The sequence below is a fragment of the Carcharodon carcharias genome, chromosome 19 (assembly GCF_017639515.1).
Source record: "Carcharodon carcharias isolate sCarCar2 chromosome 19, sCarCar2.pri, whole genome shotgun sequence".
Classification (NCBI taxonomy): domain Eukaryota; kingdom Metazoa; phylum Chordata; class Chondrichthyes; order Lamniformes; family Lamnidae; genus Carcharodon; species Carcharodon carcharias.
The window spans coordinates 113,067,576-113,092,035 of NC_054485.1; the positions used below are offsets into that span (position 1 = coordinate 113,067,576).

The 24,460-nt window shown below is 45.1% G+C and overlaps 1 protein-coding gene across 1 annotated transcript in view; it reads left to right on the plus strand.

Annotated features, from left to right (window-relative positions):
- Positions 1-1,634: 1,634 nt before the first annotated feature.
- LOC121291354 (cytochrome P450 2K6-like) overlaps positions 1,635-24,460 on the plus strand; it is a 36,346-nt gene continuing 13,520 nt past the window's right edge. The window contains exons 1-5 of the mRNA XM_041212423.1: positions 1,635-1,757; positions 8,932-9,094; positions 13,895-14,044; positions 20,532-20,692; positions 24,152-24,325. Coding sequence (XP_041068357.1) covers positions 1,635-1,757; positions 8,932-9,094; positions 13,895-14,044; positions 20,532-20,692; positions 24,152-24,325 — 771 coding nt within the window. The remainder of the gene's footprint in view (positions 1,758-8,931; positions 9,095-13,894; positions 14,045-20,531; positions 20,693-24,151; positions 24,326-24,460) is intronic.

Here is a 24,460-nt window from a genome sequence, read left to right on the forward strand (position 1 = left end):
TGCTTTCCCTTTTATTTATTGACCTAGAATTTTTCTCACAAGTCTGTTGTGTGGCATTGTATCAAATGTCTTATGAAAATCTAGATACACCACATCAACAACATTTCCTTTATCAACGTTCTCTGTTCACTTTCAGTCTCGTTGCATGCTCTTCCTTGCTTTTCTAATTAGTTTCTTCACTTCCCCTCTGGTTGTTCTATTTTCAGATTCTCCAGATTCTCCATGATTGAATCTGCCTCCACCACATTCTCAGGCAATGCATTCCAGATCCTGACCGCTCACTGAATAAAAAAGATTTTCCTCATGTCACCTTTGGTTCTTTTGCCAATCCCCTTCAGTCACCTTTGGTTCTCAATCCTTCCACCAGTGGGAACAGATTTTCCTTATCTTCTCTGCCACACCTCATGATTTTGAACACCTCTATCAAATCCCCTCTCAACCTTCTCTTCTCTAAGGAGTGCAGCCCCAGCTTCTCCAATCTATCTATATAGCTGAAATTCTTTTCTGCACCTTCTCTGTCTTCAGATCTTTCCTAAAGTGTGGTGCTTAGGACTGGACACAATACTGCAGTTGAGGCCAAACCAGTGCTGGTGGTGGTGAGCTGCCTTCTTGCACCACTGCAGTCCATGTGGTGCAGGTAGACCCACAGTGCTGTTAGGGAGGGAGTTCCTGGATTTTGACTCGTGACAATGAAGGAACGACGAAATATTTCCAGATCAGAACATTGAGTCTATGCAAACTGTCCTCAAAATTCATCCCTCTAAATTCTAGGATAATGTTTGCACGCTCTTGGACACAGCATTGAGTCATAGAGTCAATACAGCACAGAAGGAAGCCATTCGGCCCATCAAGCCAATTCTGCTCTGTACCGCAATCCAGTCAGTTCCACTCACCCACTCTTATGTCCGTAGCCCTGCACATTTATTTCGCTCAAGCATTCATTCAATTCCTTTTCAAATCATTGATCATCTCTGCTCCCTCCACCCTCATAGACGGCGAGTTCCAGGTCATTACCAATCGCTGCCTAAAAATATTCTTCCCTACATTCCACCCCATATCTCTTGCCCAAGACCCTAAATCTATATCCCCTGCATCTGCACAATCAACAAAAAAGGAAACAGCATTTCTTTGTCTATCTTATCTAAACCTGGAAAATCTTGTACCTCCATTTCCTTTGCTCCAAGGAGGACAACCCCAGCTTCTCCAACCTAACCTTGTAACTAAAATCCCTCATTCCAGAGCAGTTCTGGTTAAGCTGCTGTGCACCTTCTCGAGGGCCCTGAAATCCTTCCTGCAGTGTGGTGACCAGAACTGAACACAATATTCTAGTTGGGGCCTGACCAGGGCTCTATAAAGATTTAGTATAACTCCCCTGCTTTTGTACTCACTGCCACTATTTATGCAGTCGAAGAACCCATATGCTTTACTGACTACTTTCTCAGTTGAACTGCCACTTTAAAGATCTGTGCACACGAGCACCCAGGTCCCTCTGTCCCTGCACAGTCTTTTAGAATTGTGCCATAGAATCACACGGGAATGGGTGGGTCAGAATGACGACAGTAGGAACAGGCAGTGGCTGGTGAGAAAGTGGCGAGGCGGCAAATCCACATGACTGCGAAGTGAAGCCCATTAAGATGGTTAAGAAAGCAGCTTGTATGCTGCTGAGCACAAGTAAAGGCACTTTAGGATTAAGCAAAGTGGTGCGCAGGGATCACCAGCCATCAGATCACCAACCAGTGAAAGATGGTATTGTTGTGGTGAGGTGTCAGTCCAGGGTCAAGGGTCAGAAGGGGTTTCGAACATTATAGAGGGTGAGATTAGATCGGAAAAGGGGAGGACCTGATAGTACAGACTGAGGGGCATTAATCAGAGGCGGAGGGGCTGATGGTACAGGCTGGGGGGCATTAATCAGAGGGGGAGGGGCTGACGGTACAGACTGGGGGGCATTAATCAGGGGGGGAGAGGCTGACGGTACAGACTGGGGGGCATTAATCAGAGGGGGAGGGGCTGACGGTCCAGACTGAGGGGCATTAATCAGAGGGGGCTGGACTGATTGTACAGTCTGAGGGGCATTAATCAGAGGGGGCGGGACTGATAGTACAGACTGAAGGGCATTAATCAGAGGCCAACAGTCTGAATGCCATGCATTGGAACTTTATATCCAGGGGCAGCAGCCAGTGAAGGAGCTAAAATCAGGCCCATGGTGATTACAAACCCAATATTGTTAGCAATACCACCACGTCACTGCAAAGAGTTAACAGATGAGAAGTGCAGTAGAAAGAGGAGGATCCTGCTGTTCATAAAGCTGTGGCCACTGAACTCAGCTGACAAACAGTGCAAGGTAGCTGCGCATTTAGTCAAGTTGCAGTTAGTCTGCTCGCAATGAATCTGTTGAAGATATGCCTCTTGGACCCCACTTCAATGTTCCTGCTGATCACCCTGCTATTCCTTGTGATTTTCTACATCAAAGGGTCCAACAAAAGATCTTCATTCAAAGTTCCTCCTTCTCCAACTCCTCTTCCATTGATTGGGAACCTGCACCAACTAGACATGGGGAATCTTCTCAGATCATTGATGAGGGTAAGAGCTGAAAGATTGTCACTCGCTGAAGATTGGTACGAGAGTCTGAGTAAAATAATGAAAATACATGAACTATAACATTCACTGAGTAACACAGGATAAATATATATAAGCCATTGGTAGGGGTATCAGGTTACTAATCAGAATATTCATTGTTAAAATATAACTTTAGTATAAGTAACTGGCATCTAACCTTGTGGTTTAATTACACTTGACATCATTAGATACCCTTCTTTGTGGGTTAGTGAAGTGAGAAAACTTAGGAGTTCTTTTTATTCATTCATTGGGATGTGGGCATCGTAGGCTGGCCCAGCATTTATTGCTCATCCCTAATTGCCCTTGAGGAGAAGGTGGTGAGCTGCCTTCTTCAACCTCTGTGCAGTCTGTCTGCTCCATTAAAAAATCTGGAATTAAAAGTCTGATGAGGACCAGAAAATCATTGCCCATTGTTGTAAAAACCATCTGGCTCACTAAAGTCCTTTAGAGAAATTTTGACCCAGCGACAGTGAAGGTGATATATTTCCAAGTCAGGATGGTGAGCGTGTCAGAGGGGAACGTCCAGGTGGTGATGTTCCCATGTGTCTGCTGCCCTTGTCCTTCTAGATGGCAGTGGACATGGGTTTGGAAGGTGCTGTTGAAGGAGCCTTGGTGAATTCCTGCGGTGTAAAACTGCTGCTACAGTGTGTCGGTGGTGGAGGGAGTGAATGTTTGCGGATGGGGTGCCAATTAAGTAGACTGCTTTGTCCTGAATGGTATCAAGATTCTTGAGTGTTGTTGGAGGTGCACTCATCTTGACAAGTGGAGAGTATTCTATCACACTCCTGACTTGTGCCTTGAAGATGATGGACAGGCTTTGGGGAGTCCGGAGGTGAGTTACTTGCCGCAGGATTCCTAGCCTCTGACCTGCTCTTGTAGCCACATATGGCTAGTCCAGTTCAGTTTCTGATCAATGGTAAACCCCAGGATTTGATAGTGGGGGATTCAGTGATGGTAATGCCATTGAATGTCAAGGGTTGATGGTTAGATTCTCTCAGGTTGGTGATGGTCATTACCTGACGCTTGTGTGGCGCGAATGTTATTTGCCACTTGTCAGCCCAAGCCTGGATATTGTCCAGGTCTTGCTGCAGTTGGACATGGACTGCTTCAGTATCTGAGGAGTCATGAATGGTGCTGAGCATTGTACAATCATCAGCGAACGTCCCCACTTCTGACATTATGATGGAAGGAAGGTCATTGATGAAGCAGCTGAAGATGTTTGGGCCTAGGACACAACCCTGAGGAACTCCTGCAGTAATGTCCTGGAACTGAGATGATTGACCTCCAACAACCACAACCATTTTCCTTTGTGCCAGGTATGATTCCAAACTGCAGAGTTTTCCCCCTGATTCCCACTGACTCCAGTTTTGCTAGGGCTCCTTGATGGCACAATCAGTCAAATGCTGCCTTGATTTCAAGGTCTGTCACACTCACCTCATATCTGGAGTTTAGCCCTTTTGTCCATGTCTGAATCAAGGCTGTGATGAGGTCAGGACCTGAGTAACCCTGTCGGAACCCAAACTGAGCATGAATGAGCAGGTTATTGCTAAGCAAGTGCTGCTTGATAGCACTGTTGGTGACCCCTTTCATTACTTTACTGATGATCGAGAGTAGACTGATGGGGCGGTAATTGGCCAGTTTGGATTTGTCCTGCTCCTGTGTACAGGACATACCTGGGCAAGTGTCCACATAGCCGGGTAGATGCAGTGTTGTAAGCTGTACTGGAACAGCTTGGCTAGGGGCGCGGCAAGCTCTGGAGCACACGTCTTCAGTACTATTGCCGGAATATTGTCAGGGCCCATAGCATTTTCAGTATCCAATGCCTTCATCCATTTCTTGATATCACGTGGAGTGAATCAAATTGGCTGAAGCCTGGCGTCTCTGATCCTGGGGACCTCCGGAGGAGTACGAGATGAATCATCCACTTGGCACTCCTGGCTGAAGATTGTTACAAATGCTTCAGCCTTATCTTTTGCACTGATGTGCTGGTCTCCCCCATCATTGAGGATGGGGATATTTGTGGAGCCTCCTCCTCCAGTGAGTTGTTTAATTGTCCACCACTATTCACGACTGGATGTGGCAGGACTGCAGGACTTAGATCTGACCCGTTGGTTATGGAATCATTTAGCTTTTGTCTATCACTTGCTGCTTATGCTGTTTGACACCCAAGTAGACCTTTGCTGTAGCTTCACCAGGTTGACACCTCATTTTTAGGTATGCCTGGTGCTGCTCCCGGCATGCCCCTCTGCACTCTTCATTGAACCAGGGTTGATCCATGGCTTGATGGCAATGGTAGAGTGGGGGATATGCCAGGCCATGAGGTTACAGATTGTGTTCAAGTACAATTCTGCTGCTGATGATGGCCCACAGCGCCTCATGTTTGCCCAGTCTTGAGTTGCTAGATCTGTTCAAAATCTATCCCATTTAGCATGGCGATAGTGCCACACATGATGGAGGGTGCCCTCAATGTGTTGGCGGGACCTTGTCTCCACAGCGGCTGTGCATTGGTCACTCTTACCAATACTGTCATGGACAGATGCATCTGCAGCAGGCAGGTTGATGAGGATGAGGTCAAGTTTGTTTTTCTCTCTTGTTGGCTCCCTCACCACCTGCCGCAGACCCAGTCTAGCAGCTATGTGCTATAGGACTCTGCCAGCCCGGTCAGTAGTGATGCTGGTGATGGACATTGAAGTACCCCACTCAGAGTACATTCTGCGCCCTTGCCACTCTCAATTCTTCATCCAAGTGGTGTTCAACATGGAGGAGCAGTGCTTCATCAGCTGAGGGAGGGCAGTACATGGTAATCAGCAGGAGGTTTCCTTGCCCATGTTTGGCCTGATGCCGTGAGACTTCATGGGGTCCGGAGTCGATGTTGAGGACTCCCAGGACAGCTCCAACCCGTCTGCTGGGTCTGTCCTGTTCGTGGGACAGGACTTACTCATGTATGGTGATGGTGGCATCTTAGACATGATTTGTAAGTATGACTATGTCAGGCTTCTCCTTGACCAGTCTGTGGGACAGCTCTCCCAATTTTGGCAGTCGCTCCCAGATGTTAGTAATAAGGACTTTGCAGGGTCGACAGAGCTGAGTCTGCCGTTGTCGTTTCCAGTGCTTAGGTCGACGCCAGATGGTTCATCTGGTTTCAGTCCTTATTGACTTGGTTTGAGTGGTTTGATACAACTGAGTCACTCGCCAGGCCATTTCAGGGGGCATTTTAAGATTCAGCCACATTGCTGTGGGTCTGGAGTCACATGTAGACCAGACCAGGTAAGGATAGGACTTTCCTTCCCTAAAATATAATATCCCCCCCTCCTATTTACCACTGTAACTCCTGCAAGATGCAAACATGCTTCTTGGAGCACCTTTGATATTCAAACAAACTCTCAGTTTATCTAAAAATGCAAATGTTAAACAGAATCCATTTTATTGTTCCTCAACCTCTATCCTTTCAGTTCTGAAGAAGAGTCATGCAGACTAAAAACATTAACTCTCTCTTTCTCTCCACAGATGCTGTCAGACCTGATGAGTTTTTCCAGCAATTTTTGTTTTTGTACCTCTTTCCTTTTCATGTTTTAAACCTCCCCAGACAAACTGTCTCCTAATGATCTCTGCCCAGTTTAATTCAATCATACAGGCACACACACACACACACACACACACACGCGTGCGTGCATGCACACACACACACACCCACCCACCCCCGCACACACACGCAGCCTTTTCCACAGAATATCACAATATTCCCCAAAAATATTTTTTTTAAAAACATCCATTTGTCACTCAATCTTTCCTCATAGCTGCAATTTTTAAGTCCTGCTAACCTTCTTGTAAACCTCCTCTGCAGAGCAACTAATCTATAATGTGGTGACCAGAACTATATAAAGAATTCTACCTGTGGCCTAACTCGCATTTTGTATAGTTCCAACATTATATCCCTGCTTTTGTATTCAATACCTCATCCAATAAAGGAAAGCATTCCATAAGTTTTCTTTACTATCTTATCCACACTGTGGCCCTTCATAGCCTCTATGCCAACCCATGCCAATCCTATAGCCCTTTATAGCCCTGTGCCAACCCATACACGCCCTTTATAGCTCCCATGCAAATTCATGCCAATCCATGCAGCACAAATCCTAAAATGACAACCCTCAAGCTTATGTCAATGGACAGATTGAAATGGCAGGCACGGTTTTTTTGTCAACTCCACTTTGCTTTTCCATTTCAAGTTTTTACTAGCTCCCGAAAATCTGTCCGTAGAACCACAGTCCTCTATGTCATTGGTACTGATATTGATCATCACCTCTAGATGTTAAGCAGTCCCCTCCAGAATGTTCTGTAGCCACTCAGGAACATCCCTGGCCCTGGCAACAGGGAGGCAACTTACCATCCTGGATTCACATCTGTGGCCACTGAAACAGCTCTCTGTTCCCCTCACTATAGAATCTTCTATCACTATTGCTTTCCCAATCTTCCTCTTGCCGCCCTCTACAGCTGAACCAGCCAGGGTGCTGTGGTTTTGCTTCTGGCCAGGTGAACTATTACTCTCACCAGTATTTAGAACTGAATGTCGGTTAGACAGTGAGATTCTCTCTATCTGCCTGGTCTTCTCCTTGATTTCCTGGCAGCCAACCATTCCCAACCTACCTGCACACTTTTAAACCGTGAGACGACCACCTCTGTATATTTGCCATCCACAAAGTTCTCAGCCTCATGGGTGTGCTGCAGTGATGCCAGCTGCTGCTCAAGTTACAAAACACAGAGTTCAAGCTGCGATAACACTTCCTGCATAGATGGTTATACAGGACACACGATGCATCCTGCAGCTCCACATGGAGCAAGATGTTAAGGAGAGGCAGTGGCAAAGTGGTATTGTCACTGGACTAGTTTTCTAGAGACCAAGGGTAATGCTCTGGGGACCTGGATTCCAATCCCACCATGTCAGATGGTGAAATTTGAATTCAATAAAAATCTGGACCATGAAACCATTGTCGATTGTTGTAAAAACCCATCTGGTTCACTCAGTCCTTTAGGGAAGGAAATCTGCCGTCGTTACCTGGTCTGGCCTACATGTGACTCTAGGCCCACAGCAATGTGGTTGACTCTTAAAAATGCCCTCCCAACAAAGGCAATTAGGGATGGTGAATAAATGTTGGCCTAGCCAGCGACACCCACATCCCATAAACAAATAAAAAAAACTGCCCATGCGATAGGACTAAGGGGGCCTGCCATAGCTCAGATTGATTAAACGAACTAGCCGTACCAGAAATGAGCTTGAGGTTTTCAATTGGAATTGATTATTTTAGTTTTAATTTTCTTATATTAGTTAATTAGTTTATCTACTTATCCAGTTTAAGTCATTAATTTGAAAAGCAATAACAAGTTATGGACATGAATTTTAATCTCCCCTGCCGGTGGGTTTGTAGCTTGAGGGTGAGAGTAAAATTCCTCGGATGGGGTTCCCACCCACCCCGACCTCTCTCAGTTTTATGCTGGGGTGGGTGAAGCCACGGGCAGCCCATCTGCCCTTGCCACAACTGAGGCCCTTAAGTGGCCAATTATTTTCCATGAGGGATTTCCAAAAATCATCGGGTTCAGGCCTCGCACGGGAGGTGTGGAGGGGTGTCGCCAACAACAGCTTCACTTTAATTTCAGGTGCCTTTCTGTTAAGGTCCGATAACTGCAAGACCACCTTCACCCCCGCATCTCCTGTGACACCACAATCTCCCACTGTCTATCCCTGAAGGCTTCACCTACCCTCTGAGACCCCCAAAACTTACCTCATCAGCAATCCCGGTCCTGTCCAATGCAGCTTCTGGCGCTGCTGTGGGACTAGAGGTCTGCTGGCCAATCAGAATGACCGAAAGCTTTCTAAGGCAGGACTTCCTCCCGCATGACGGCCAGAATTACTGCCTGCAGCCAATTAACACTCGTTGGAGACAAAATTGCTGCGGGCCAGACAGTGTTCGCGGGGATATTGCTCCACACCGGCTCTTCAGATTGCAGGGAGGGAAACCCCACCATCCAAAAAATCCTGGCCATAGTTTCTCAGCTTTGAGTTTAATCCAGTTCCATAGCTTAGAAAGCAAAGTAATACTCCAATACTCCAATACCTACTGTTCTGGGATGTCACTCCTTCTATTGTCATTTTTAATTCTCTGAATACATACTCTCATTACTTCGGTCCTCTCTCTCCCTCTCACTCACTCTCTCTCACTGCTTTATACTCTTTGGTTCACCACTTCTGCTGCCACTGCTCAAACGTATTAAATGTACAAAGAATATTAAAAATATATTTGATTTTTCCCCTGTGTTTAGCTTGCAGAAAAATATGGCAACTTGTATAATATTCGTTTTGGATATCAGAAATTCACAATCCTGACTGGTTATGAGACAACGAAGGATGCATTGATTGACCAGGCCAATACATTCACTGAAAGATATGTTACACCAATCAATGAAGCAAGCAGTGAAAAACTCGGTAGGTCCTTGGTATTTTTGGCTGACAGTTCTATTTGCATTTTATAGTGACATCCCCCAACCTGCCATCATTATGCTTCTAGCTTTTTCCCATTTTCCCATCCCTGGGTTCTGCACAGTCCTCCTAACTTCCTTTCCGACGCAGCCAATTGATGTACATACAAAACGATGCATCCTCTAACCTAGGGGACAGAATAATGTCAGAGAAACACATTCAGCACTGATTTGTGAATATGCCACAACGATCGTATTTCATGGCCTTTGCTGTGATTTCAGGATTTCCCAACAGTAACATATCACCACTGAGCCAGAAGCTTGTTGCAGGACAGTCTGTTCTATAATTTGTTTTATTTCTGATAACTTAGACAAGCTTCATACACTGGAATTACTTTCCTTAAAACACAGATGATATTCCTTCATGTCCTTGTGTGATATCTCATAACATGTTTAAATTACCTTCCTGTTACATCCGAGATGGGAGGAGTGCGTGTTTCATCCAGCTTCACTGCTCCGCAGGCCATACAATTAATTTAAAACTTTAATTTTCTCACTAAAATAGCCAATCGTTTATTTTCCTTACTGATGCCCAGAATAAAAGAGTCTTCAATCAGGCTTCTTTCAATAAACTCAGAAAGATTGTTTATTATAAAACTAAACTTCTCTTTAACAAGTTGCAAGTACTGGTTAACACACAATTGTAATCGGGAAGTGGAATTATCTATCCCTTCCTAAAGAATTCCTGCAGCACACACACACACAGACACACACACACACACACAGACACACACACAGACACACACAGACACACACACACACACACACACAGACAAACACACACACACAGACACGCACAAACACACACAGACACAAACACTCACACACACACACACACAGACTAACACACACACAGACACACACACACACACACACATACACACACACACACACACACACACACACACAGACACACACACAGACACAGACAAACACACAGACAAACAAAGGACAATCACATAAAAACTCTCTGCAGAGATGGGCTTTGGAGGGTGGGCATTATAAAATAAAGGATAAAGCTTACAGGGTCTCGACGCTGTCAACTCAGAGTTCCCATGTGTGAAGATTGGTCGCTGGTCCTGATGGACGTCTGGAAGTTCTTACCAACTGGACTCGGCTTTGCAGGTCTAAATGCAGACCAGTTACACACAGATGACGGTTCTCTGGCTACAGGTTGATATCCACACAGAATTGCCGACAACGTACAGAGAGCGAGCCAGTCAGGGTAGCCTTCCTTCATCATCTTGTTCCCCAGCAAGACTGCCTTCAAAACCAGCAGGTTCACAACCTAAGTTTTTTTTATCTCTCTCCCGTGTTATTTTCAGCAAGTTATCAACCTTCCTTTTCAATTTTTTCCTCCATCAATTAATGATTGCAGTTCAAAATAAACAACCAAATCTTCCTCAAGTACTGTAAGGGTCAGATGATTTCTCAGACGAGGCCTGCTTACTGACAGCTCCAAGGTGAACTTATCACCTTTTAAAAAAGAAAACCCAGGTTAACATCCAGATGTCCAGATAATACCAAGTCCTTCCATTTTGTAAAAGAAAAATGCAGTCATGAGAGATATGATTCTAACATTTCTCAACATTACTCGTTACTCTGGTCTTCCATAAAACATGGTTTTCTTAGTAGTTTTCGCATGGCTCAGAATACTGAGATGAAATTGCTTCTTGCTGACAGATAACAATACCTAATGTGCTCACCTAATGACTTCTAATAGCTCCAATGACATTCTTTAACTTGCTGGGATAAGATTCCTTGAAACATTGGGATAACATTTCTCAATTTTCTGGGAAGGCACTCCTTAATGTCTTAGGGTAACATTCCTTCATGTAGAAACTTGAAAAATTTACAGCACTGAAGGCCATTCAGCTCCTCATATCTGTCCAGCCAAAGAAAGTTATTCAGCCTAACACTGCCTAAGCCGTAGTGCTGTAGGTTACAACATTTCAAGTACTTATCGAAGTGTATTTTAAATGCAGCAAGGTTTCCTGCCTCCACCACCTTGTCAGGCAGTGAGTTCCAGACCTCCACCACTCTTTCGGTGAGAAACCTTCGGAGTTCCACTCTAATCCTTAAACAGATTACATTAAATTTCTGCCCTCTGATTATTGACTTCCCTGCTAAAGGAAATAGGTGCTACCTATCCACTCTATCAAGGCCCCTCATAAGTTTATACATGTCCATTAAATCTCCTCTGAGGCTCCTCTGTTCCAAAGAAAACAACCCCAGCTGATTTTACTTGCCAATAAGCAGAATTTTCCGTGCCCGCTGGTGTCAGGCATCATGGCGGGCATGAGCGGACAATATGGCGGGAAGGCCGAAAATCGGTTTCACGAGGTTGTGAAACCAGTTTGCAATCGTCTGTTGTGCCTGTCAATGGCGGGCCGCATTTCACACCGCCGCACGTCAGGAACTTCATTGTAATACGTCTGCATCTCATTATAAGCCCAGCTCACCGGAATCATCCCCCCCAACATCAAATTTACCGCCCACATCAGCAGGAAAACACGTCGGTGCAGAACACGTCTTGACAAGTGTGACGTGCAGGAGTCAGGATTTACCCACCAGGGCCTTGCTCACATCATGGACATTCAAGGAGCAGAAGATGCTGGACCCCGACAGCCACGGGAACCTGGAGGAACGTCCATGGCTTGCTGGGTGGATTCTCATGGACATGGTTCCACCGCAAAGCAGCTCACGGAGGGTGCAAAATCACTGTTGGGGACTGTTTCGGGACTTCAGTGTCTTGGCCATGTTCTGCTACGAATGATCATTGAGGGAGTGGAGAGGAAGATCCAGCTGTGAGTGGCAGAGGAAGATGTACCAAGAGGGTGCAGAGGAATGTCTAGGTGTGAGTGGGAGAGGAAGATGTACCGAGCGAGTAGAGAGGAAGGTCTAGGTTTTACTTTTTCTCTATTCACTCATAATTCTGCCCATGGAGTCAGGAGTGTGCAGTTGCAATTAAATGGATTTTGATAGTTGATAAAGAGCCAGTCACTACCTCAAACAGCAGAGTATAATTCAAACTTCAGCCTGCGACGTTGTACAGAAACTTGATTGCTGGGTGAGTCAGCAGGGTTTGAAAATTACAGTACCGACTCCGATGGAGATGAAGGGAGATGTGAAAATGAATTGGAAATTCTTCTGGTTTCAATGGGAGAACTACGAAATTGAAACAAAGTGTGGCATCAAATAGCCCTAACAAACCTTAAGTCAAAGGGAATCAGGGGGAAAACTCACCACTGGTTGGAGTCATGCCTAGCACAAAGGAAGATGGTTGTGATTGTTGGAAGTCAGTCATCTCAGCTCCAGGACATCACTGCAGAAATTCTTCAGGGTAGTGTCCTCAGCCCAACCATCTTCAGCTGCTTCATCAATTAACTTCCTTCCATCATAAGGTCAGAAGTGGGGATGTTCGCTGATCATTGTACAATGTTCAGTACCATTCGTGACGCCTCAGATACATATCCATATGCAACAAGACCTGGTCAATTTCCAGGCTTGGGCTGACAAATGGCAAGTAACATTTGCACCATACAAGTGTCAGGCAATGACCATCTCCAACAAGAGAGAATCCAGCCATCGCCCCTTGATGTTCAATGGCATTACCGTCACTGAATCCCCCACTATCAACATCCTCAGGTTACCTTTGACCAGAAACTGAACTGCACTAGCCATATAACTCCTGTGGCTATAAGAGCAGGTCAGAGGATAGGAAATAGTGTGGCGAGTAACCCATCTCCTGACTCCTCAAAGTCTGTCCACTATCTACAAGGCACAAGTCAGGAGTGCGATGGAATACTCCCCACTTGCCTGGATGAATGCAGCTCCCACAACACTCAAGAAGCTTGACACCATACAGGACAAAGCAGCCCACTGGATTGGCACCACATCCACAAACATTCACTCCCTCCACCACCGACACACAGTAGCAGCAGTGTGTACCATCAATAAGATGCACTGCAGGATCCTTAGACAGCACCTTCCAAACCCACCACCACTACCATCTAGAAGGACAAGGGCAGCAGATGGATTGGAACACCAGGAAGTTTCCCTTCAATCAACTCATCATCCTGACTTTGAATATACCGCCGTTCCTTCACTGTCACTGGGTCAAAATCCTGGAACTCCTCCCTAACAGTACTGTGAGAGCACCACATGGATTGCAATGGTTCAAGAAGGCTGCTCACCACCACCTTCTCAAGGGCAACTGGGGATGGGCAATAAATGCTGGCCCAGCCAATGAAGCCCACATCCCATGAATGAATTTTTTAAAAATCCCATCACTACTGATTTTCCAGTCTTCCTCCTGCAGCTCCATCCCCCAAACTCCCCGCCAACCCCACTATCCCCTATAGTGTTGAGGCATCTATGGTATTGTGGACTGGCTTGTAGTACCCAGAGGAACTATGAGTTGAATTTTCTTCACTTACAGGGTTGTGAATCTTTGGAATTCTCTCCCCTAGAGGATTGTGTGCACACTATTGTTGAGTATATGTGAGGCTGAGATAGACAGATTTTTGATTTCACAGGCAATCCATGGATATGGTGAGCAGCCATGAAAGTGCAGTTGAAGCATAAGACCAGCCATGATCATGTTGAATGGTAGAGCAGACTCAACAGGCTGTATGGTCAACTCCTGCTCCTATCAGATCTCAGAATATGTTTGTTATTTAGTCACAAGAGTGTGGGTTGTTACCCGAGCAAACAGATTAAATGTTTATTTCTGGTACAATTGTAGGTATTGTTTTCTCAGAAGGTGAATTGTGGAGACAAATGCGCAGATTCACATTAACAACTCTACGTCATTTTGGAATGGGCAAGAAATCAATTGAAGAGAAAATCATTGAAGAAGCGGGATTCCTGGTCAATGTATTCAAATCTTACAATGGTGAGTTTAACCGTTTTAATTGGTTGAATTGTGATTCACTCGCCACATGTTTCAGATCTCACTCACTTTTAAAGCCGCGAAACCAGGTATGGGATCGAGGCTCATGGTACAGGGATCAACAAATAGGGAAAAGGGCCAGCGGAGAACAACTACCTATATTTAAACAGCAGCTTAAACATAATGAAATGTCCCAAGGCACTCTACAGGAACAAAATAAAAAAAAATACAAAGCCACATAAGGAGACACGGAGCCGGGTTTTCACCATCGATGTGGGTAGCTTGAGTCGGGAAATTTCACAGCTTGGTGCACCCACCTTGGGGGTAAGTGACCTGAATAGCACGAGCTGAGCTCTGGGGGAAATGTGCAGTATGGAGTCAGGCCCATCACACCCAGACGCATAGAAATGGATACAGGAGCTGCTGAGTGCCGAGGCGGGCTGTTAACAGACCCACCTCAGTTCTCTGGGACTAAGTCACAGTTGTTTTGTTAAGTATGAGGCCCTCTAGCTCTCCCCCTTCACACCCCTCAACCCTCCAACCACTCCCCATGCCAAATCCATGACAAATAATGCCATCCATGCCCCCCACCAGCCCCCAATGACCACTTAAACCCCCCACCCATTCCAACTTCCAGCATTTCCATGCCCATCCACCCAGTAAATACTCTGCATAGAACTAATGAACCCGATAGTAACAAAGGCATGTGTGAAAATGTAAAAAAAAAGTTATTCATGATTTTCTTTAAAAAGTGCTGCTTCACCAATCTATAGAAGTGTGAATCAACCAGATCATTAGAATATCAGTAACAGAAACTATAAGCACTTGGCACTTTTTTATCTTGTGTCATAAATATTGACCCAATGACAAAATAGATCACAGAAACAAAGCTTGGAAAGCTATCAGTCAAGCATTGTTGCCCTTCTGTGCACCTGTTTCAACAAAGTCACACATAATAAGGATTGGCTGAGAGCCCCGACTTCAATAAGTACTTTACTTTGTTGAAACACGTGCACAGAAGGGAAAGTTTTGCAAGTGACATCTGGCTGTGATTACGGATAATAATGAAACGGTGACAGCAGTTTTGCTCATCTGGATGACAGTGGAGAGGCGATGGAGGAGGATGGTGTTGTCAACCATGTCAAAGGCTGCAGACAGGTTATGAAGAATGAGGAGGGATAGTTTACCTTTGTAACTCTCACATAGGATGTCAATGTTGACTTTGACAAGGCTATTGACTTTTCAGTACAACAACACTACAGAATGTTGATAGCAGGGATTCAAACATGCAATTTCGGAAAATATGGGAAGAGGGGCGATAACATATTTGAGGACATTGGAGAGGAAAGGGAGGTTGAAGGAGGGATGTTGGTTTGCAAGAAATGTGGGGTCAATGGCCATAACTTTCCAGCCTCGCTGTGGCGGGTTCCCATGCGGTGAATCCAGCGAGCCATTCAAATGTGCATTAACATTGGCAGGGAAGATCCCACTGGCTGGAGGGGTCGGAAAATTATGGCCAAGCTTTTTTTTTCAGGAGAGGGGCAATGATGATAAATTTAAAGGAATCATTAACATGGGGACCAGGAGGGAAATTCTGGTGGTCAGTAATTTTGCAGGAATAGGGTGAAGGGAGTAGGAGGTGGGTCTAGTGGACAAGATGAGCTCAGAGAGGGCATGAAAAGAGATAGAAGAGAAACTAGAGAAAAGTGTGAATTCAGGGATTAGGGCAGCCAGGGACTTTAGAGGAGGTTTGGCCAAGTGGACTCATGGAAGGGAGAGACAGAGTAGAGGGAGCTGACTGGATGGTTTCCATCATAGTGACAAAGGAATCCATGAGCTCCTCTCACTCATTGTTGGAGGTGAGGATGGAGGCAACAGGGAGATGGATTTCACGTGATAGTTTGCAGTAGAGAAAAGAAACCAGCATTATCTTTGCATTCCAGGATGATCAAGGAATAGTGAGCTGTTTTACCAGATGAGAGTAAGTCCTGATAGTGTGTTAAGTGGTTCAGGCAAATCTGGTGGAGGATGGCTAAGGCAGTTGTCTTCCATGTCCGCATTCCATGGGCCTCAGAGAGTGGAGATGAAGGTCATATCAGGGGGAATGGCCAGGCTGAGAGAGGATAATGGTTAATGCAGACTAGCACATCAAAGATGGAGGTGAGGGTCCCATTGAGTTAACCAGCAGCTGAGGAAATGTCATGGTGAATGGAAGGCTAGATAGTTTGGATTTCAGAGTGCAGTTGGAAGTGAATTGGGGGATGGTTTTTTCCAGGGAAAGAGACAGAAAGAGGTGTCGCTAGGGTGAAGATGGCGGACGTGGGTGGAGGGTGATACAAGGAAGTAATCAGAGATGGCCTTATCTGTGATTCATACAATGCGATTAGCAAGACCAGATGAGTTGGCAAGGTCAGGGGAATGGCTATAAATATGGGATGGGGAGTTCATATGGAGGGAGAGAAATTTAGGGAGGATAAGAGAACTCAGAGATTGAGATGAGGTGAAAAATCAAGGGGAAGTGATGAAAAGTGGGTTTTAAAGACCAGGATGAGAAGAGAATTTGGAAGACAAAGAATTCTAAGCACTGAAGCCATATGAAAAGAGCGGGAGAGTTGACATTGAGTCTTGAGTTTATTACAGAGAACAGACAGGAAAGAGTGGGACTTTTAGCTGGAGTGTTTCAAACATAAGTGCCCAGATTTTTCCTCAAGGGTTCAGTACAACAGAGTTAGGAGAATTACTGGCTCCACGAGCACAACCTTTAAAAATGTCTGCCGAGCTTCCGATTTTTGGTTCCTGGTTGCGGGGAGGAGGGGTCGGACTGGACTCCGTCTTTTCCTTCTTTGGCAGTCCCTAAGGACCAAGGATGACTTTCATCCACTCCGGGATTGTCAGTTCTGAGGTGACTAAGAGTTTGATGAGGAGGGTGGGTGGGATGCTCAGATTTTGGTCCACTCCTTCCACTGTTTGTGCTTGGCCTCCACCTGGACCTGTCGGAGACATTAACAATGGCCAGCACATTCATAGATGCTTCTTCTCCTGTTTGAACAGTCTCGAGCAAGAGATTCCGACATTATGGTGGGGACGTTGTATTTTTTTAAGGCGGCTTTGAGGACGTCCCTGAAATGTTTCCTCTGCCCAACGGTAACCACTTGTCATGACGAAGCTCGGAGTAGAGAGCTTGGTTTGGTAGTCTTGTATCAGACATGCAGATGATGTAGCCCAGCCAACGTGGCTGATTGACCATAACCAGTGCCTATACTGGGGACATTGGCCTGACAGGGGACTCTGATATTGGAGCACCTTACCTGCCGTTGAATTTGCAGGAGGTATCATTGGTGATATTTCTCCAGGGATTTAAGCTGTTTGCTGCATTTTACCATGTCTCTGATGCATACAGGAGGGCAGGTAGTACTGCAGTCCTGTAGACTATGAGCTTGGTGCCAGCTTTGAGCTCTTTGTCATCAAACACTCTTTTCCTTAGTCAGACGACGGTTACGCTGACACACTGACGGCGATTCGTTGTTGATATCTAGCTTCACTGAGAGGAGGCTCCCAAGGTCTGAGAAATTATCCATATTGTCCAATGGTTCACCGTGGATCTTGATAGCTGGGGTGTGGGGGTGGGGGGGGTGCAGTGTTGCGCAGTGGAAGAAGGCTGGTAGAGGACCTTTGTCTTCCAGATGTTTAGCCTAGGGCTAATTCTTTCATACACCTCTGTGAATGCATCGATGATAGCTTGGACCTCGGCCTTCATGTGTCTGTAGACCCGTTTTCTTTCCCTTGAATTTTGGCGGTGCTTCTGGTTCAGGAATTCCTTGCGCTTGTGACTCAGCAGCTCCTGGATCTCCTGGTCGTTCTCGTCAAACTAGTCTTGATGTTTCCTGGTGGAAAAACCAAGAGTATCCTTGCAGGTGATGGTTATGGCAGATTTTAGAGCAGAGCAGACACTGTGGGCATTTTGTGGTTCCTGTTCGTTGAACATGGTCAGGTCGCTTGTGAGACACTGCCTGGGTAGGCGTTTCTTCGCAGGGCCCTTGAATCTATCAACATTGATTGTCCAGGTTGATGGAGATAGTAGCCCAGGTTAGGCAATGGTTGTTCCAGCAGCTGTCAGCTCCTGTCATGGCACATGTGATGTGAACATCCTTGCAGTCCCTTGCTTGGATGATGACATGGTCAAGCAAGTGCTAATGTCTGGAGTGAGGGTGTTGCCATGAGGTCTTTTACTCGTCTCTCTGATGAAATAAGGTGTTCCTTATGTTCAGACCATGTTCAAGGCATTTCATCAGAAGGGGGACTTTGTCGGTGTTAGCTTTCCATACACCTTCCTTGCCAATCCTGTCTCTCCAGAGATTTTATTGTCTATTCCAATTCTGGCATTGAAATCATTGAGGAGAATCAGCTTGTCTCCTGTGATAATGAGAAGTGCCATATTCAGGGACAGAACTTAGGATTTTCAGATAGTTCCGCTATTTTGCCATGATGGAGAAGCTCTTTGTCGTGATGAAAATCTGGGCCAAGATAAACTAAAGAATGTAGATCAGAGGTAGAGTAACCATAACTATGCAAATGAAATGGAGAAACATGCACAACATTGTAAGGTTGCATGATGGATACAACATGGAAACAGGGCATTTGGTTCAGTCTTTAGTCAATATGTCATGAAGCTATTACGTATATAATGTTTTGGAAAATATTTTTCTTTTAAAATAGAGGTTTAGTCTGTGGGCATGTCTTAACTGGATTAAAGGCAGCTAGCCTGGATGCTTTGATATGTACTCGTTTTGATATGTAAGACAGATAGGTGCATTTGCATTTTTTGAATAGGGCATTTACGAAGTGGGGTCAAAACTTGACGCCTTTCTAGCAGCTACCAAGCAATATGCATATATTACTAATAAAAATTGGTTTCCGAAGGGGGTTTTATTGTTAGAGAGGTTTAGTTCAGAGGTTGTCGATACAATGAGAATTAACATTCAATGGGAGCGATAGGTATAACTTCAGCAATTTTCAGGTGTGCAGAGCAGAGGCAATATAAGATCAAAGCCTGTAAGCCTACCACTGTGTCTGCAAGCAACCAAAGTAAAAAAACTTCATTTTGAATTTGTAAGGAGAAAATGCTTTGCCTGGTGTTTGTTTGAGTCTATGGATTGCTTTTGCCTTAATGGAGATTAGTTTGTGAATTTGTTAAACGTTATGATAGTCATAATTTGTTGCCATGTGTGTATATGTATATATATATATATATATATATACATTTTAACCTGTGTAAATTAATAAAATGTTTAATTTAGTTTAATGTAAAACTTTGAGAACTGGTGGTCTGATTCCTGAATTTAGAGTCGCATCTCAAACATAACGCTTAAAATTATAGGTTATGACAATTGTTTAAAGTTTCCCTCTGAGATTTTTAAATAACTCCGCCTTACCAACTGCATAGGTCATAACAAATAATACTTTCTATTTCCTCATACCAGGCAGCATCCTGGTGAATTAGCATTACACACATGAGCCTCAATATTCTTCCTAAAGTGTTGAACCGAACACTCTGAGAGAGTTTTAACATTTTTTGTTTCATCATAACCCCTTGGTTATATTGGAGCAGGGGTGGTGGTGGGCTGGCACTGAAATTGGCAGTCCACCTATCATATTCAAATTGATAATCAAGGGTCAATAGTTTGTTACCAAGCCAATTAATCCCAATAATGCGCTGCCCATGCCATAATATGGGTTTGGTGTGGGCAGGTAGGCGGGATTTGGCAGCCCGATTTTCAATAACAGATCCCTCAGAGTGGGAACAAAGGGAGAGTTCGTCTCTATCTCTGCAGGCTGCCCTTTGTGGATCGGGGTCAGTCCTGCTAAGATATCCCACAATTCTTTTCGACCCGCCTGCTACATTAAACTCAGTACCCCCACTCCATGAATCACCTCCCTCCTCCCTAACCTGCCAAAACCCTCCCTGCCCAAGGTGTAGGACTTACCTTACCTGTCTCCAGGATCTACTGGGCCCTCTTCTTCCTCCTTGTGGAGTCCTGGCATCACCCACTAATGCACTCTTGGAACTGGTGGAGCTGCAGTGAGGGGCAGAAGTCCCACACTACCCCTGTTTAGCCCTCCAGCAGCACGTTATGGGGTGGGGCGGAATAGGCTGGAATGAAGTGGGTTCGCTCCATGTCGATGGGCTGGCTCCCTCCCCCACTTAATACTCAGCCCATGAATTCTTCTCTCTTTCCATCTTGTACTTCTGACTTGGTGTCTCATAACATGTTTGGCACTAGAAAAACACTTGAAATATTTAGCAGAACCAGAAGTGCCCATTAGTGGGAGTGGAAAAAAAGCATTGACGAATCACCTGCCCATTATACATCCTGTCCAACTTCTTCCATTAACATAATGGGCAGCTGATTTACATGTTGTATAATTTATCTGTTGTTGGATTAATTGAAGTTCAGAATCATATATTCTAACAGCTTTTCTTGTTATCCAGGTCAGCCTATCCAACCTCAAAATACTCTGGACACAGCTACTGCTAATATCATTGCTGTTCTGTTGTTTCAACAACGCTTTGATTATGAAGATGAATCCCTCAGGAGATTCTTGACAATTTTGCACCAAATGCAAAAGGACAAATCAAGTCCAATGGTTGAGGTAAGGCCAAATGTGTCATCATTTTGCAGCACACAATTGTTGCTCCCCATTCAGGTAAATATGCCAAGCTGAAACTAACTGATACTTCAGAAATTTACTGATGATGTTTGCTTCACGGTGAAAGAAAGGACAAAATAACTCAGGTCCCAGATGGGTTTCAAAAATTTATTCCAATAGGATAATACAATGTGATTCAGGGTCTTATTCATTTTGAATAATACAATGGGTTTTAGGCCTATTCCAATAGAATATTACAAGAGATTCTGGATTTTAGTCCAACTTTTTTATATATTCATTCATGGGATGTATGGGGTGCATTTATTGCCCATCCCTAATTGATCTTGAGAAAGTGGTGGTGAGCTGTCTTCTTGAACCGCTGCGTTCCATGTGGTGTAGGTACACCCACAGTGCTGTTAGGGAGGGAGTTCCAGGATTTTGACCCAGTGAAAGTGAAGGAAATGTGATATATTTCCAAGACAGGGTGGTATTATTTTGGAGGGGAATTTGCAGATGGTGGTGTTCCCATCTATCTGCAGTACTTATCCTTCTAGTTAATAATGGTCGTGGGTTTGGAAGGTGCTGTCAAAAGAGCCTTTGTGAGTTCCTGCAGTGCGTCTTGTAGGAGGTACACAGTCCATCAATGGTGGAGGAAGTGAACGTTTGTGGATGTGGTGCCAATCAAGCGGACTGCTTTATCCTAAATGGTGTCAAGCTTCTTGAGTGTTATGGGAGCTGCACTCATAGGGGCAAGTGGAGAGTGTTCGATCACACTCCTTGCTTTTACCTTGTCGATAGTAGACAGCCTTTGGGGAGTCATTTGCCGCAGGATTCCTAGCCCATGATCTGCTCTTGTAGCAATGGTTCTTATATGGCTGGTCTAGTTCAGTTTCTGGTCAATGGTAACCATCAAGGTGTTGATAGTGGGGGATTCAGTGATGGGAATGCCATTGAATGCCAAAGGGTGATGGTCTGCTTCTCTCTTGTTGGAGATGGTCATTTCCTGGCACCTGTGTGGTGTGAATGTTACTTGCCACTTCTCAGTCCAAGCCTGGATATTGTCCAGGTCTTGCTGCATTTGGACATGGACTGCTTCAATATCTGAGGAGTCGTGAATGGTGCTGAACATTGTGCAATCATCAGGAAACATCCCCACTTCTGACCTTATGATGGAAGGAAGATCATTGATGAAGCAGCTAAGGATGGTTGGGCCGAGGATACTACCCTGAGGAACTCCTGCAGTGATGTCCTGGAGCTGAGATGACTGACCTCCAACAACCACAACCATCTTCCTTTGTGCCAGGCATGACTCCAACTAGTGGAGAGTTTTCCCCTGTTTCACATTACTAGGGCTCCTTGATGCAACACTCGGTCAAATGTTACCTTGATGTCAAGGGCAGTCACTCTTACCTCGTCTCGGGAGTTCAGCTCTTTTGTCCATGTTTAAACCAAGGCTGTAACGAGGTCAGGAGCTGAGTGGCTCTGGCAGAACCCAAACTGGGCATCAGTAAACAGGTTATTGCTAAGCAAGTGCTGCTTGATAGCTCTGTTGATGACCCCTTCCATCACTTTGCTGATGATTGAGAGTAGACTCATAGGGTAGCAATTGTCTGAACTGGATTTGCCTGATTTTCTACTTGGCAATTTTCCACATTGTGCGATAGATGCCAGTGTTGTAGCTGTACTGGGACAGCTTGGTTCGGGTCGCGGCAAGTTATGGAGCACAAGTCTTCAGCACTATTGCCGGAATGTTGTCAGGGCCCGAAGACTGCAGTATCCAGTGCCTTCAGTCATTTCTTACTATCACGTGAAGTGAATCAAATTGGCTGAAAACTGGCATCTGTGATGCTGGGGACCTCAGGAGCTGGCCGATGGATCGTCAACTTGGCACTTCTGTTTGAAGATGATTACAAATGCTCAGTCTTGACTTTTGCATTTATGTCCTGGGGTCTCCCATCATTCAGGACAGGGGTATTTGTGGAGCTTCCTCCTCTGTTTAATTGTCCACCACTATTTATGACTGCATGTGGCAGGACTGCAGAGCTTTGATCTAATCCATTGGTTGTCGAATTGCTTAGCTCTGTCTATAATATGTTGCCTCAGATGACTAGCATGCGTTTAGTCCTGTGTTGTAGCTTCACCAGGTTGGAAACTCATTTTTAGGCATATCTGTTGCTGCTCCTGTCCAGCTCCCCAACACTGTTCACTGAACCAGGATTGATCCCTGGCTTGATGGCATTGGTCGAGTGAGGGATGTGCCAGGCCATGAGGTTACAGATTGTGGCTGAATAAATTTCTGCTGCTGCTGATGGTCCAAAATGCCTCATGGATGCCCAGTTTTGAGTTGCTAGGCCTGTTCTTGGTCTACCTTATTTACTATGGTGGTAATGTCGCACAACACAATGGAGCATTTCCTCAGTATGAAGGATTGTGCAGTGCTCAATACTGTCATGGACAGGTACATCTGCGACAGATAGTTTGTTGAGGATGGGGCTTGGTACTTTCTCCTCTTGTTGGTTCCTTCAATACCTTCCGCAGGCCCTGTCTGGAAGATATGTCCTTGAGGAAATGGCCAGCTCGGTCAATAGTGGCACTACCAAGCCCCTCTTAGCGGTGGACGTTGAAGACCCCCATTCAGAATACAGTCTGTGGCCTTGCAGCCCTCAGTGTTTCTTCCTAATGGTGTTCAACATGGAGTACTGGTTCATCAGCTGAGTGATGGTGCTGGGGGGTAATCAGCAGGAGGTTTCCTTGCCCATGTTTGACCTCATGCCATGAGACTTCATGGGGTCCAGAGCCAGTGTGAAGCACTCCAAGGGGTACTGCCTCCAGACTGTACACCACTATGCTGTCAACTCTGTTGGGTCCATCCTGCCAATGGGGCAGGCATATCCAGGGCCTTGATGGTGGTGTCTGGGGCATTTGTTGCAAGGTATAATCTGTGAGTATGACTATGTTAGGCTGACTAATCTTTGGGACAGCTCTCCCCATTTTGATACAACACCCCCAGATGTTAGTGAGGAGGACTGGGCTGGGTGTGCCTTTGTCTTTTCCAGGTTGATGTCAGCCAGTCCATCCAGTGTTGTTCTTATTCATCAGTTTGATACAACTGAGGGGCTCGCTGGGCCATTTCATAGGTCACTTAAGATTGAACCATATTGCTGTGAGTCTGGAATCACATGTTAGCCAGGCCAGGTAAAGATAGCAGATTATCTCCCCTGAAGGACATTAGTGAACCAAATGGACTTTGATGACAATCTGATGGTTTGAAGATAATCATTACTGAGACTCACTTTCTACACTAGATTTATTAACCAATTGAATTTAAATTTCTCTCCTTGCCATGGTGAGATTTGAACTCCTGTCTCTCGACCATTAGTCCAGGCCTCTACATTAACAGAACAGTAACATTACCACTGTGCTATTGCCCCTATAACTGAAATATTTGATTCCATTTTACAGATGATTAATGCACTGCCCTTTCTGAAATTTCTACCTGGACGCCACAAGGGAGTCATAGATCAAACAAAGGAATTGATGGCATTTTTGATTCCTATAATTGCAAAGATTCGTAAGCAGCTGAATGAAAATAACGTGACAAACTACACTGAGGCATTTCTGGTCAAACAGAAAGAGGTACCATGCTTAATCAGATCCTATAAGACCATAAGACATAAGAGCAGAAATTAGGCCATTCGGCTCATCGAGTCTTCTCCGCCATTCAATCATAGCTGATAAGTTTCTCAACCTCATTTTCCTACTTTCTCACCG